Source organism: Gossypium hirsutum, chromosome A06, assembly GCF_007990345.1.
Source record: "Gossypium hirsutum isolate 1008001.06 chromosome A06, Gossypium_hirsutum_v2.1, whole genome shotgun sequence".
NCBI lineage: Eukaryota > Viridiplantae > Streptophyta > Magnoliopsida > Malvales > Malvaceae > Gossypium > Gossypium hirsutum.
Window position 1 is genome coordinate 32,021,618 of NC_053429.1, and position 16,169 is coordinate 32,037,786.

A 16,169-nucleotide genomic window follows, 5' to 3' on the forward strand; every position below is an offset into this window, starting at 1 on the left:
AAATTTATTTACTATTTGCATTACATTTAAATCCAAATACACTAAATGGTAAATTACATCAATAGTCACTCAATTTTAGGATAGCTGACAAAATAATCACTCAATTTTCAAAAAATAACAAAACAATCATTTTAAACATTTTCCATTACAGACGTAACATTAAAGTGACATGACAGTTGACAGATTCCTTCTTGTCATTAGCCATTAACCATCCAGCTGGCCTATTAGCACTAATTTGAACAGTCTCTTTATGACTAATTTAGGATTTATGCAGTAAAAGAATAAAAGAAAAAGAAAAATAGGAGAAGATAAAGCTTTCTATTATGGGAAGCAGCTCTTCACATGGAGGGGTTGTTGTTGTAACTTGTGGTTTTCCTTCTCTAAAGGTACTTTCCTTGTGAAATGTTTTGCATGTTGGAGATTGAAGAAAGGCATTTGTTGGAAAAGCTTGATCTTTGCCAGTGCCCCCACGTTTCAAACAAGGGGCTAATTGCCATTGTTGCCAACTGCCGTAATTTGATTGTGTTGAGCATCGAATCTTGCCCAAAGATTGGTAATGAGGGCCTCCAAGCTATCGAAAAGCTTTGCCTCAAGCTACAATCCATCTCTATCAAGGATTGCCCACTTATTGGGGATCATAGAGTTTCACGCCTATTGTCATTAGCATCTTTTGTCCTTTCAAAGGTTAAGCTACGTGGTTTGAGCATAATGAACTTTTCTCTTCTTGTGATCAGGCATTATGGAAAATTTGTGACTAATCTAATGCTGAGTGGTCTACAAAATGTGAGCAAGAATAGATTTTGGGGGATGGGTAATGCTTAGGGTTTGCAAAAGTTACTCTTTTTTACAATTGCTTATTGCTGAGGGGTAACTGATGTGATCTTTTGAAGACATTGAAAAAAGATGTGTTAACCTGAAGCAAATGTGCCTTCGCAGGTGTTGCTTCGTTTTTGGTGATGGATTGGTGGCTTTTGCCAAGTCTGTCGGTTCTCTTGAGTGTTTGCAGTTGGAGGAGTGCAACAGTGTCACTCAAGTTGGGGTTATAAGTGTTCTCTCAAACCAGAATTCTTATTGTCCTTAACCCTGTTAATCGATTTTGAATAGATTTTCCAACCCTAAACTAACATTATTAACCGATTTTTGAATAGATTTTTGAATGATCTTTAACCCAACACCCTATTTCTAATTTTCTTTTCCTCCCATTAATCACAATCAATGTGTTTTTTACCCTAAACCAACCCACTTATTCGTATTTTTTCCCTAAACACATGTAAAGTTTGACCCTTTAACTGCTTCACCAACGTGGTAAGTTAATCGGTCACATCAGCTAGTTAACTTACCAGGTCAACGGTCCCGTTAAGACAATAACGGAAAATGTTAATAAGTGATTGATTTGTCACCTTTTGATAACATTAGTAACTGTTTTGTTATTTTTTGAAAGTTAAGCAATTGAATTGAAACCTGAGTGACTGTTTTATTAGCTACTCTAAAGTTGAGTAACTGTTGGTGTAATTTAACCTAAATTAAATCAATAGTCAAATATTTGAATATCGTATTTAGTAAATGTGAAAATATTTAAAAAATAGAAAATAAGTGAATATTATGTTATCAAAATTTGTTTCCGAAAACGTTTTCCTCAATATAAATATTATCAAAATTTACAAAAAGGAAAATGAAAATTTATAAAAAGTAAATTGAATATCCGAAAAAACATGTAATCTTAAACACTCTAACCAATCGTCTTAAACACAACTCGAAAACGAACCGATCTCACGTAATGCTGACCGTTTTCTATCTTCCCTTCGTCTTCTTCAACTCCTAATAAAGCGCTCTCTTTTTTATTTTTTCATCTTTTACTTCATCTCTCTGTGAAACGACCACTTTCTCTCTTTCTCTCTCTACAAACCATTTTTTTGTTGTTGCAGAGCGTTAGAGAGAAATAAAAATTTATAGGGTTTTCAATTTTTTTTCTTTTTATAAATTTTTTAAGTTTTTGGAGATAAATCGAGATTTATAGAGGGTAATTGTGAAAAGAACATTCATTTTTCATGGTGGTTTCGACGGTTATTGTATTGCTGTGTTTCCAAATCGAGGAATTTACTCTAGAGCCGAATCTTAACCTTCCATTCTAATGACTTTCAGCAGTAGTAAATGGCTCGATTTCACTTCCGTTTTCTCCATTTCTTCGTCTTCCTCTTCTACGCCTCCTACGTCTCAGCTTCTCGTTCGAGTTTCGAATCGGATTTTTCGATAATCGATTCCGATTCCGAGGGTCTATTGTTTCATCGGGATTACTCTCCTCCGGCGCCTCCTCCGCCGCCGCCTCACGCGCCGTCGGTCTCTTGCTCTGATGACCTCGGCGGGGTAGGTTCTCTGGATTCAACGTGTCAGATTGTGGCCGATTTGAACCTTACTCGTGACGTGTATATACAGGGAAAGGGTAATTTCTACATCCTTCCTGGAGTTAGATTCCATTGCCCCATTTTGGGCTGTTCAATAACCGTGAATATCAGCGGGAACTTTTCCCTAGGAGAGAATTCGACTGTAGTAACTGGAACTTTCCAGCTCGCGGCTTATAACGCTAGTTTTTTCGATGGCTCGGCCGTGAACACTACGGGATGGGCGGGGGACCCGCCGCCACAGACGAGTGGGACGCCTCAGGGAGTGGAGGGAGCGGGTGGAGGTCATGGGGGCCGCGGAGCTTGTTGCTTGGTGGATGATAGGAAGCTACCGGAGGATATCTGGGGCGGTGATGCTTATTCATGGTCATCATTGCAGGAGCCGTGCAGTTATGGGAGTAAGGGAGGGACAACGAGTAAGGAGGTGGATTATGGAGGGGGAGGTGGTGGCTGGGTAAAAATGGAGATTAAAGACTTGTTGGAGGTGAATGGGAGCTTGTTGGCTGATGGGGGCAATGGAGGGACTAAAGGAGGTGGTGGATCAGGTGGTAGCATCTATATTAAATCCCATAAAATGTAATGTTTCTCTTGTTTATTTTGTCTCTTTCTTTTAGTGTTGTTTGTTTTATTTAGTTTTAGAAGTTCGTGTTTATCTTGTTTTCTTCGTTTGGTAAGTAAAAAACAGAAATTTGGGGAATAAAGACAAGAAATGATTACCCAATAGCGCTAATTTGATTCTTAAGCGGCTTTTTATGTAGCCCAGCTAAGGTGTTAACTGTAAACTATTATTAATTCTAACATGTTAATCGCTTATTGAAAACACCGAATTTCTTTGTGTTTAAGATTTAAGACTATCGAATAATAACTATGAAAGTTTAATTAGGCTTGTAACAGGCCTTTGTGATATATGATAAAATGGACTTACTTGATGAAACTTCTTAAGGCTCTACAACTTATCCTATCATGCGTACGAGTCAGAGTGCTGGATATTGATGAAACACACCTTGCGTCTACTGTTTGTTGTTTTTAAACAATGTTTTGCTTAACTGAACGTATTGCATGCTTTACATTTCTAATATCTAGCAAGGCAGATATGAATAATTTTGGATTTGGAAATGGACTTTAATTTTAGTTAATGTGGAGGCTGGAGCGCTTGAAGATCTCTCCCTTATGTACTCATTAGGCCACCTGGCCTGTTATTTTGCTTTAGTGGCTGCAATTCTGGAAATGATTTTCTTTGCATTTGGTTTTAATTACCTCTCTCTCTTAGATTTGCAACTACGGGTTACATGTCATTATATACCTGCCATAATTAGGGTTTGATGCCAAAGTATCTGTTGTTCTGTGAAGAGCAGGACTGGAAGTGGCAGGATAAGTGCTTGTGGAGGTGATGGTTTTGGTGGTGGGGGTGGTGGAAGAGTTTCAGTCAATATCTTCAGCAGGCATGATGAACCGAAAATATATGTGCATGGTAAACTTTTTTCCTTTTCCTCTCATCTTATTTTATAATTGACCATGGGAAGAAGCTCAGTGTGTATAAAGATTAAGAAATTAACACATTATTTTTTATGTAGAGTTTTATGATTATTTATTACTTTCTAGTTGCTAAAAGAAGAGACAAAATCACATGACCAAGAAGCAAAAGATTGGTTAGATTTTTTTAGTGCAGTTTAAGGCAACTTTTGATGATTATATTGTTTTGAGCTATAGGGATGCCTTTTGAAGTTGAAATAAATGAATAACTTCCATGGTAAATGAACTATTGTTGGATGATAAGCTTGGAAATGGCTTTACCTTTGAGAGCTTTATGATTTCATTATTTAATATTGTGTTTGTTATTTATTTTCTGTTCCCATTTAGTACATTTTTGGTAATTGCTTAATCAATTGATTACTATCTTTCAGGAGGAACTAGTCGTGGCTGCCTTGAGAATGCTGGTGCGGCTGGAACCCTTTATGATGCTGTCCCCCGAAGCCTCACTGTTAACAATAATAATTTGTCAACAGATACGGATACTCTTCTTCTAGAGTTTCCTTATCAGCCACTTTGGACTAATGTCTATATTCAAAATCGTGCCAGAGCCTCTGTTCCGTTGCTTTGGAGTCGTGTTCAGGTTCGAGAATTTAAAGTTTTTGTTGTTGTAACAAGATACTAAGTAATGTCGATATCGCCTGGCACTCATGATTATTGGTTTGTATGCTTCAAAGTGGCTTCCTGTGTTTTATTTTCTTTTTTATTCAGCAAAGCTAACAGTAAATTGAGTATACACCTGAAATATTTGAACACCTATCTTTAGGTTTTCTCCCCCTTTTTTGGTATAGCTACTGTTTCTGGACCTCCTGTATTACATCTTTTATGATTATGCTTGTAAAATTTGGTTTGGCATGAGGAACCTAATCCTAGTGTTTGCTCCCTATATAGGTGCAAGGGCAGATAAGTCTTCTGAGCGGGGGGATGTTGAGCTTTGGGCTAGCACATTATGCATCTTCAGAGTTTGAACTATTGGCAGAAGAACTGTTAATGAGTGATTCTATAATCGAGGTGACTGATGCATTTTCTTTTGGTCTTCAATGATGAAATCTCATTCTTTTTTGTATCATTATGTGATGCGATATTCTCCATATTTACTATTCAGTTGTCTTCTAAAAGTCTTAGCATTGTCACATTGCTACGTTGTTTACTTGGTTACATTTTAAAAAACAGATACCTTTCTTGAAGTTGCTCATTTTATTTTAATTGATGTTTTGCCCTTCTGTTCCATCTTCTATACCATATATTTCCTCTTCATATGACACATTTTAATGTTTTTAACGAGTCTTTGTAAGTTCTGAGATATCCTTATAGAAGCGGCCAGATGATTTGTAGTGACAGTATTATACATAAGCTATCTCAGCTGCTTTTTACTTGGTTCTGCTTTATTTGACCATTTCTATCTCAGTTTTCTTTTTCTCCCATTTATATTATGTTTCTGATACTTTCTAATCTCTCTGTTTGACTCGTATCAGGTCTATGGGGCTTTACGCATGACTGTGAAAATATTCTTGATGTGGAATTCCAAAATGGTAATAGATGGTGGTGAAGACACAACTGTTGCAACTTCATGGCTTGAGGCTAGTAATTTAGTTGTTCTCAAGGTGTTTAATCCACTTCCTTGCTATTTATGTTGCATGTTTCTCAGAATGTAAACATTGTTGACAACTTCCCTTTCCCTTGCCCAGGAATCATCAGTAGTACATTCAAATGCAAATCTGGGAGTACATGGACAAGGTTTATTGAATTTATCTGGACCTGGAGATACGATTCAGGCGCAACGTCTAGTCCTGTCTCTGTTTTACAGTATTCATGTGAGTTATTATTTTATTGTGATAATTCTTTTGTTGTTTTTGATTCAAAACTTCATAAATTTTGTTTGCCTGTGAATTTCTGATCGTATATTCTGGGAACATTTCAATTTGGAGGCTAAGCTGTATAACTGGTTAAACTTCTAACTGTTTGAACAACAGTTTTGGGTTATAAGAATATTACTCTAGTTTCTGTTTGTAGCTTATTAAGTTTTACTTCTCTTTCTAAACTTGCCTTCTTCTGTGATCCCTCTGCTCCTTCAGTTTTACTAAGAATGATGATTTATTTTTTGCTTCCATGTGATTTACCATGTCAAGCACAGTATATATATATTTTTTATGGAAGCCTCTTTGAATGGAAGTATGAATTTGACTGTTGGGTTTTTTTCCCATTACATGGTGGACAAATCAATGCAAATTTTTCTCATGATTTTTGTTGCTTCCATATTCAAACTGGTGGATTAGACGTCAGCTATCAAAATAAAGCAACGCATATTTTTTCTCATGTTTCTTAGTTCTGTGATTTTCCTTGCCTCCATGTTGATGTTGGTGGATAGGCATCATGACTATTGAAATGACGGTTAAACAGAAAGGTGTTTCACATGGACATGGCCACATGTATGGTATAAATACTTGTGAATGCCATTTGTTAGTTGTTGTGAGTCCTTGCTGCGGGATTTAATACTCTAGGCTGGGAGAGTGTCTTTTTGTCTCGTGCGATTAATGAATTAATAATATCTGTTTTGCATGAAGGTTGGACCTGGATCTGTTTTACGTGGTCCCCTGGAGACTGCATCATCTGATGCTGTGTAAGTTCTGGTTTTGGTTCCTTCACCCTTGTATTGTAGTTTTGTATCCTTATTTTGTTTCACTGTTCCTTTTTCTGCGTTTGGCAGTACACCAAGGCTTTATTGTGAGCTCCAAGATTGCCCCACTGAACTACTTCATCCACCTGAAGATTGCAATGTGAATTCGTCTCTGCCTTTTACTCTCCAGGTGTTTAGTTAATATTGTCTTGCAGTATGAGCTGAGAAATATGCTTGCTTCTGTTTATTTAACTGTTTCATTAGTTTATTTTTTAGATATGCCGAGTTGAGGACATCACTGTCGAAGGTCTTATTAAGGGATCCGTTGTTCATTTCCATTGGGCAAGAACCATATCTGTGCAGTCTTCTGGAGTAATTAGTGCATCTGGGATGGGTATGTTTATCCATTTTATTTAGGTTATATTTTTTGTTCAAATTCTCATAATATATCTACAAACATGTACGTGCATGTAGCAAGTCAACTCCACATGAAGATGGTATTTTACTACCTTTTTAGTGACTCTAATTGTCTTCAAGAAAAATAAAGAAGAGTCAGAAACTTGTTAAAAGTCATTTCTGGATGGACTTCTTTTTGTTATTGTACAGGATGTGTAGGAGGTGCTGGTAAAGGAAATTTTTTAGACAATGGTATTGGCAGCGGCGGCGGCCATGGTGGTAGAGGGGGGCTTGCATGTTATAATGGTAGTTGTGTTGAGGGTGGTATTTCTTATGGGAATTCAGAGTTGCCCTGTGAACTTGGTAGTGGAAGTGGAAATGAGAGCTCAGCTGATTCATCTGCAGGCGGTGGTGTTATAGGTAAGGGTTTTGGGTTTTTTCTGTGGGCATGTATTTATGGCTCTATTTTTTGCATTTAGTAAGGTTGTCTGAGTACCCTTTAACTTCGTTGTCTGTCTCCTTTGAAATGTTTATATGAATAGGTAAAATTTTACTGATCATGCTGTGGGCAGTTAGAACTTTAGTGCAACCGGTCGGTTGATTTGCAGTTACTGACATGTGAACTCTTCCATCTCCTAGGATTTGAGTATTTTAATTATTTAGCTTATAATCTGCATTACAAAATGTTGAAAAGGTTTAATTCCTTTTGTATGTTAAAAAAGGAGGATATCTGAGTTGTTGTATGGTCTTTTAGGTAGGATGGGAAGGGGGAAGTAAAAAGTTTTAATAGTGTTTGAGCTACAAAAAAGAAAATATTATATATCTCAACCATTAGATTAAAAAAAAATCATCCTTCTTTCCATCTTCCCTACCACAGATAGCCTTAGTGAATAGCTACTGGTTTTATTAAGTTTGTCTTAAATTTTTATGAGATGTTATGCCTGGACAGTGATGGGTTCCATGGAGCATCCTTTGCCAAGTTTGTCTGTTGAGGGTGCTGTGAGGGCTGATGGAGAAAGTTTTGAAGAAACTGTCTGGCAACAAGAGTATTCTGTTTCTAATGGTTCAAGCATAGCTCCTGGGGGTGGCTCTGGTGGTACTGTACTTCTGTTTCTGCAGAAGTTGACTCTTGGCAAATCTGCTAGTCTTTCCAGTGTTGGAGGCTATGGTAGTTCCAAAGGTGGTGGAGGAGGAGGGGGTGGAAGGATTCATTTTCACTGGTCAGACATTCCCACTGGAGATGTTTACCAGCCAATTGCTAGTGTGAAGGGAAACATCTATGCTAGGTTTGTTTCCAATGCAATTTCTTTTTCTGAATGCTAGGTTACTATTGGTCCTAATCATTTGATAACATTTCTGCATCCTTGATATATTTGGCAATCAATACTACAGGTGGTTTGTGTCCATAAAATGATATTCTATGATAGCTGCTAACAAGCTTTTCAACCTAGAATTTGTCTCATTCTCTGACTATCGAGTAGCGTCTTCCTTTTTGTTCAATTGAGGGCATTAGTTGATATAGAAATTAACCCCATAAAAAGAGGAATATTAAAATTAATCAGAAGCATGGCCATTTATTAACATGAAGTGTCCATTCCTAAATATTATTTCAATGGGGAATGTTTTATGGATATGTTAGAAATTCAATGGTTTTATATGGAGTTACTGTTATGCGACTCACTAAATTTATATGTTGGTTTTATATGGAGTTACTGTTATGCGACTCACTAAATTTATATGTTTTGATTTATATAGTTTAAGAGTGTTGTAGAATGAGGCATTAACCTGCAAATATAATTATATAAGATTTGCTTTCAGACTTGGGTGGCGGGCTTAAATGGTTATGCTGTAATGCTTAATCTCATTTTGGTGCTATGAATCAAATGCTGTTACGTTTTTGAATTGAACTTGATGTTTTGGTTGCATTAGTTAGTATTTGATCCCTACATTTTGTCATTGCATTGAAGCACCTAGCTGGAGCTTTGTCTTGATGGAGTGGTTTTGATAAAAAAAAAAATTGTATCAAACAAGCTCTCTGGAGCTTTGGGACTTGGGTGGCGGGCTAATGGTTATGCTGTAATGCTTAATCTCATTTGAATCAAATGCTGTTATGTTTTTGAATTGAACTTGATGTTTTGGTTGCATTAGTTAGTATTTGATCCCTATATTTTGTCATTGCATTGAAGCACCTAGCTGGTGCTTTGTCTTGATGGAATGGTTTTGATAAAAAAGAAAATTGTATCAAACAAGCTCTCTGTTGCAACTTACAACCAGCACAGTCACCGCTTGCCAAAATGGACTTCCTTCTACTTCATATTTGTGACTTAATGCTTGCCGTAGACACTTGTTTATGAAGTTTATCCTCTTGGTATCATGGTGATGTTTTGATCGTCTTGTACAGGGGAGGATCAGGCAGAGACCAGAGTGGTGGCGGAGAAAATGGAACTGTGACTGGTAAAACTTGTCCAAAGGGGCTGTATGGGACATTTTGTGCAGTAAGTTGGCAAATCTGTTGCATTTTGAAAATTTTCAGATTCTTTTCATTTGATGTGGAGTTTGGTTGGTGACTATACTTTTACTTTAAACACTTGGAACTTTAAAATATTTAACCACCAAATTTTCATTCTACATTGAACTGCTTACGCTTTTGAAGGTTAAGGATTAAAAAACCTATCCAATCATATTGTCAGCTTATAGGCCCATGGAATATGAATGCATTTTTTGGATGAAGTTTATTCTGATAATGTTGTCCACTTGTTCAAATTGGTTGGAGCAAGTCTACCATCTCTTTGTACTAGCGTGCAAAAATCTCTTTTAGCTGTTCAAGTTAACTTTCTGTTTCTCCAGGAATGTCCTGTTGGTACTTACAAGAATGTTAGTGGATCAGATAGTTCTCTCTGTCACCCTTGCCCTGCTTCACAGCTTCCCCGCCGTGCTGTTTATGTTTATGTTCGAGGTACGTTTCATTGTTGTCAGTATCAAGCCAGATTATATTCAAGTGATGCACTGCTCTTATACATGCTGTTGTTGGATTTGTTTTTTTTGTCCTGACTGGTTTTTCTTCTGGTTTTATGTCCTATTTAGCATAAATTAAATTCAATTTTTTCCTTCATTATGGTAATTCTGTATTCAAAACCTCCTCCTTCCTTCACAGGTGGTGTTGCTGAAACCGCTTGCCCTTTTGAATGCATTTCAGACAGATATCACATGCCACACTGTTTTACAGCTCTCGAAGAGTTAATCTACACATTTGGGGGACCTTGGTTATTTGGTCTTTTACTTCTAGGTCTTCTCATCCTCTTAGCACTGGTGCTTAGTGTTGCACGAATGAAATTTGTTGGTGTTGATGAATTACCTGGCCCAGCTCCTACTCAGCATGGCTCTCAGAGAGATCATTCTTTCCCATTCCTGGAGTCATTGAATGAGGTTGTATAGAAGTTTTCTATGTTCACTTTTATTATTCTTTCATAGTTCTTGGCCTTATATGCTGATCTTTTTGTTCTTTATATTTGCCTCTTGTTAGTATACTGATTCCCTTGTCCATTTGCCCATTCCTCCCTTTGGTTTACTTTAGTTTTGCCCTTTTTTCCCTTACAGGTCTTAGAAACAAACAGAGTTGAAGAGTCACAGAGCCACGTCCACAGAATGTATTTCATGGGTCCTAATACTTTCAGCGAACCTTGGCATCTGCCCCACACTCCTCCAGAAGAAATAAAAGAGATTGTGTGAGTATATTGCTGAGTTTTCTGTTGAATTGCTTCTCATACAGCAGCATGTGATCTTTGATTGTGCTGTGCACTGGATTTTATTAATATTTTTAATCATCATTGTTGCATATTGATTTTATTTCCTTGATCTTGCAGATATGAGGGTGCATACAATACATTCGTGGATGAGATCAATGCAATTGCTGCTTACCAGTGGTGGGAAGGTGCAATTTACAGCATTCTTTCCATTCTTGCTTATCCTCTTGCTTTGTCATGGCAGCAATGGCGCCGAAGAATGAGATTGCAACGACTACGTGAGTTTGTACGATCAGAATATGATCATGCCTGCTTACGTTCGTGCCGTTCACGGGCTCTTTATGAGGGGCTTAAGGTTTCTTTATTTGCTTTTACTCTTCATTTCATTTGTTTACTATTATGCTTCGTTTTACTTGGTTTGCTTAGAGTTGTCTTTGCTTCTTCTCTTATTGTCGTCTTTTGTAAACCAATGACATAGACATGTCTGTGGACTCGGATAGATGCCTTTTATGCTCTGAACTCTCTAGTGTAATTGTAAAACATTTGAGGCTCTTGTTGTTATGTGTATAGTTTGGAGTGGCAGAGTAAAATTTTCCCATTAATCATATCATCCTGAAGTTCTCATAATTGTGGAGATTTTAAGTTTCCACATTTGAGGCTCTTTTTGTTAAGTGTATAATTTGGAATGGCAGGTTAAAATTCTTCCCATTAATCATACCATCCTGAAGTTCTCATAAATTCTGGAGATTTTAAGTTTCCACATTTGAGGCTCTTGTTGTTATGTGTATAATTTGGAATGGCAGATTAAAATTCTTCCCATTAATAAATACCATCCTGATTAAAGTTTCCTGTTCAACTTGTTGGTTTTGTTTATAAATAAAAAAGAAACCAAATTAAAGGAGTAATGTTACATTACTCCTTTAACATTACTCCTTTAATACATGGTTAGATGGATGCTATATTCTTGGAGGTGAAAATGCTAACTCAAAGACCGAAGCACATCATCAGTAGAGCTAGTGCTATATCTGGCAATGGAGATGCTTGAGTCCAGAAAAAAAGAAAAGAGAACTGGTCTTTCCGTTTTAACCTTTTTTGGATTTATGCGTAAATCCTATATTTACTGGTTTGAACAGTTATTTTAATCTTGATACAAGTACTGTTCAAGCCTAAATCTTGGCTGTAGCTTTAAATTGCAATTGTGGCATTCTGTCACTGTAGGTCTCTGCAACTACCGATTTAATGCTGGCTTATGTGGACTTCTTCCTTGGTGGAGACGAAAAGAGAACAGACCTTCCTCCTCGCCTCCTTCAGAGATTTCCTATGGCTATAATATTTGGAGGTGATGGAAGCTATATGGCTCCATTTTCCCTTCAGATTGATAACGTTCTTACCAGTCTTATGAGTCAGGTTAGCTCTATATTTTACTCATGTACTTTGTGCAAGTATTTTTCATCTTCCAAACTTTAGTTATAATGAAGTTCTGTTAATTGTTATACCTCTTACAGCTGGTGGCCCCTACTACTTGGTATCGACTGGTGGCAGGTTTGAATGCACAATTACGCCTGGTTCGTCGTGGACGGCTGAGAGCAACATTTCGGCCTGTTCTTCGATGGCTTGAAACGCATGCTAATCCTGCTTTGAGAATCCATGGTGTACGCATTGATCTTGCCTGGTTTCAGGCTACACCTGGGAATTATCTCCAGTATGGACTTTTGGTGTATTCTGTTGAAGAGGAAAATGAACCTCTATGCTTGGGAAATACCAATGGTGGAGTCAAAACTGAGACTTTTTCACGGTAATAATACATGTGTATGTTATGTGTCATTATATGTCTGAACTTACACATGTAATTGGTACCGAAGTCAGGTTGGCCTAGTTGAGCAGTTACTGAGTGAATAAATAGAAATTCATCCCAGTGCAAGAATAGGATGAGTGTTAGGCTGATGCCCTCGGAACTAAAGTTGAAAGAGTAATTGTGTTTGTATTCTCTCATGGAAAGAAACTTTGAACTGTTGAAGTTTATTATGTATATGCATGTGATAGAATCATTGGATGCTTGACTATATGGAACTTAACTTGGTTACTTATTCTATTTACTTATATGGAACTTAACTTGGTTACTTATTCTATTTACTTCAGTGTGAACATCACTGACATGCCAAATGAATCTGGTTCTCCAAGAGAAGATTTGCCTTTAACCCAAGGTCACCGGAGCAGCGAAGGTTTTGCAAGGCGGAAGAGGAGTTACAGAGGGCTTATAGATGCTAACAGCTTACAAAAGCTTGAAGAGAAGAGAGATATATTTTACCTTCTCTCTTTCATACTCCATAACACTAAACCTGGTGGTCACCAGGTAGATCACATGAATTTAAAGATTATAGTAGTGTTACGTGTATCACCTAACACATTGTCTATGATTGCAGGATCTTGTTGGTTTAGTCATATCAATGCTACTTTTAGGAGATTTTAGCTTAGTGTTGCTTACCTTCCTACAGTTGTATTCAATTTCACTGGTGGAAGTCTTTCTAGTTTTGTTTATTTTACCTCTGGGGATTCTTCTTCCGTTTCCTGCTGGCATAAATGCTTTATTCAGTCATGGACCAAGGCGATCCGCAGGTTTGGCACGTTTTTACGCCTTGTGGAACTTAACATCCTTGATTAATGTTGTAAGTTCCTGTAACTTTGATCTTCATTTCACTTGTTAACATCGTTTTGCTTGTTTTTCTACAATTCCTATGAGGAAGAATAGAATAGCTGGTAATGAATTTGTGTTATCTGGTCTTGGTAATGAAATTGTGTTGTCTGGTTTTGATTAATTTGCTTATCTCAATGGTTAATCAAATCTAATATTTTATTTTAAGTTGTCTTTGGGAGGTAGGATTTGACTGGAATGATATTTCCTAGGTAAAAATGGAATGTTTGTAGGCTGTACCTACGAATGAGGGACCTGGTCAAGGTGTAGATATAAATAAGTATAGAGGAAGATACAATTTATATTCCTTCAATTTTATAAAACCCTTAAATCACACATTTTTCTCGCTCTTATCAATGATTATTTGATGGCTAGAGGAGATATTTTCCTCTTCCCCTCCAAATTTCTTATCCTTTTGTATTCCGAGTTGCTTCAAGTGCAAGTTAAAAGTAGTGAACTGTCTTTTGCTTGAACCAATTTCTGTATGGTAATCATCATCTCATGTTTACACCAGGGTGTTGCATTCCTTTGTGGGTATGTTCACTATCACCATCAGCTGTCATCAAGCAAAACGATCCCGAATCTTCAGCCATGGAATATTAACATGTTAGTAACAGTCGATGCCTTCAGTCGATGCCTTAGGTTTTGGATTTACTGTTCTTTGGTTCTAACATGAGATGGTTTTGGATGCAGGGATGAAAACGAATGGTGGATTTTCCCGGTTGGACTGGTAATGTGTAAGCTTTTCCAATCACAACTTATAAACTGGCATATAGCGAATCTAGAGATACAAGACCGCTCATTGTATAGTAATGATTTTGAGCTATTTTGGCAGTCATAAAGCACCATTGTTAAAAGACATATATAGACTTACGCATTAACAAGGTTCTTTCTTTTACTTTTTACTGTTTTTGTATGTAACTTGGTTAACAACATTAACAAGGTTCTTTCTTTTACTTTTTACTGTTTTTGTATGTAACTTGGTTAACAAATCCAGTTCTTGACAAGTAGAAATAGAAACAGAGGGTTAAAAAAGGTGCGACTAGAATGGCATTTATTTGTTGTAAGTTCTAAAAATTTGTTTTTCATATTAATTTTTGGGAGTTGCAATGTAAATAAAAAGAATTGGGGGTTATTATACTAATGGTTTAAGAGAATTCATTTGTATATTTCATTTGGTGCCTGTAAATTTTGTTCTTTGCCTTTCTATGGATGCAAGCATTGTTGTAATGTTTTAAAATTTTCATTCTTCTGCTCTCGAGTCGGGTGAGCCCTCGATCGTGATTTGGGGCTTAAAACAGACGCTACTACTGCTTCCCTGTTTACAACATGTCAAAAGTTAAAGAAAAGCACGTTTTTTGCTTCTTGTTGGGAACAAATATTCAGGGTTTAACGTAACTCAAACTCCAGATTATGATATGGTCAAGTTGTCCTGATATAAAGACTGCTATCTATCAATCTTTGAAGCTTGACAACTCCAACACAACTTCATTTTACTTGTATTAGTGAATATCTCAACCACGCAGTAGCCCAATTTCGTAATATATTTTAGTTTGGTTTAATTCTGACTTTAGTAAATTTTATAATATTATGGTAAAAATATGCTCCAAGCCCAATAGTTAATTATCATTGATTACAATCCAAAAATCTAATTCAAATTTAACTCTAACATAGTTTAATTTCGAATTTGTTTGTATAATGTTTAATTTAGATGTATTAGTTAAAAAAGTTGATGTAAAATAAAAGCGATAATTATACGTTCAACATTAAATATATTTTAATAAAAGTTGTGATAATTATAAATTTAAAAATATTTATAATTTAATTTACAATTTTAATTAAAAAAATTGATGTTAAAAAAGGTTGTGCTAATTTTAAAATAGATTTATTACTTGAATAGAGGCATAATTAAGATTAGGATTTATGTCATTATTTCTTTTGTTTAATGCATCAGTACCTTCTATTTGTAAAAAAATAATTATAATAACATATAAAGTTGTGCTAATTTTTTTTAAGTTATGCTAATTTTATGAATCATTACTTTAATAGAACTCTAAGTATCTAAATTTCACTTATAAGTTATTTTCAATCTAAAAATTGTTTTCTATTATCTATTATTTGTTTGGTGTAGGTGAAAAATGTTACGTGGCTTTACTTTTTTAAAAAAAGTCAACTTTAAACATTTATTTTTAAGTCATTATTATTAAATGTGTTTATTATTTTATTGTGAATATGTTTCGTGTTTTTTTTTTGTATAGTTTCAAATTGATTTATTTTAATAGTTTTATGCATTAATTCGATGTTTAATTGATTTTTTAGTTAAATATTGATTTTACATATAATTTGAATTATTGTTGGGAATTAAAATTCAAGCTGAGATAAATTTTAAAAATAATTTTCACAAGGAAAAAACTTATACAATTACAAATGGTGTAGTAAAAAATTGTTATGATAAATTTATTGATGTTGATAATAAATATGAATAGTGATTCACTTTTTATATCACAGTTAAAGAATCTATTTCTCCAAGTTTTGTATTATTATTTTGTTTCATTTGATGATTTGAACTATTAAAATATCAATCTTTTAATAAGGTATTTGAACATTATATTTGAATTGTTAAATAAGTTAATTATATTTACCAATTTGAATAATAAATTGAAAAAATTAAAAATAAACATGTAAAATCATATGATATTAGAAACTAGTTATTTGAAAATGATTAAATCCAAATTTAAATTAAAACCATATTTTATAAGGGATTAAATCCAAATTTTAACATTAACTTTTGT

General features: G+C 35.5%; 1 protein-coding gene across 1 annotated transcript; it reads left to right on the forward strand.

Annotated features, from left to right (window-relative positions):
• Window positions 1-1,842: 1,842 nt before the first annotated feature.
• On the forward strand, window positions 1,843-14,333 carry LOC107897081 (uncharacterized). The gene is made up of 22 exons (XM_016822420.2): window positions 1,843-2,975; window positions 3,755-3,870; window positions 4,304-4,512; window positions 4,821-4,940; window positions 5,405-5,533; window positions 5,618-5,743; window positions 6,494-6,549; window positions 6,637-6,736; window positions 6,823-6,940; window positions 7,153-7,362; window positions 7,892-8,228; window positions 9,344-9,437; window positions 9,790-9,898; window positions 10,097-10,368; window positions 10,540-10,667; window positions 10,806-11,040; window positions 11,904-12,092; window positions 12,191-12,480; window positions 12,825-13,038; window positions 13,109-13,351; window positions 13,892-13,983; window positions 14,071-14,333. The coding sequence occupies exons 1-22, from the start codon at window positions 2,152-2,154 to the stop codon at window positions 14,216-14,218; spliced, it is 4,359 nt and encodes a 1,452-aa protein (XP_016677909.2). The 5' UTR covers window positions 1,843-2,151; the 3' UTR covers window positions 14,219-14,333.
• Window positions 14,334-16,169: the final 1,836 nt, after the last annotated feature.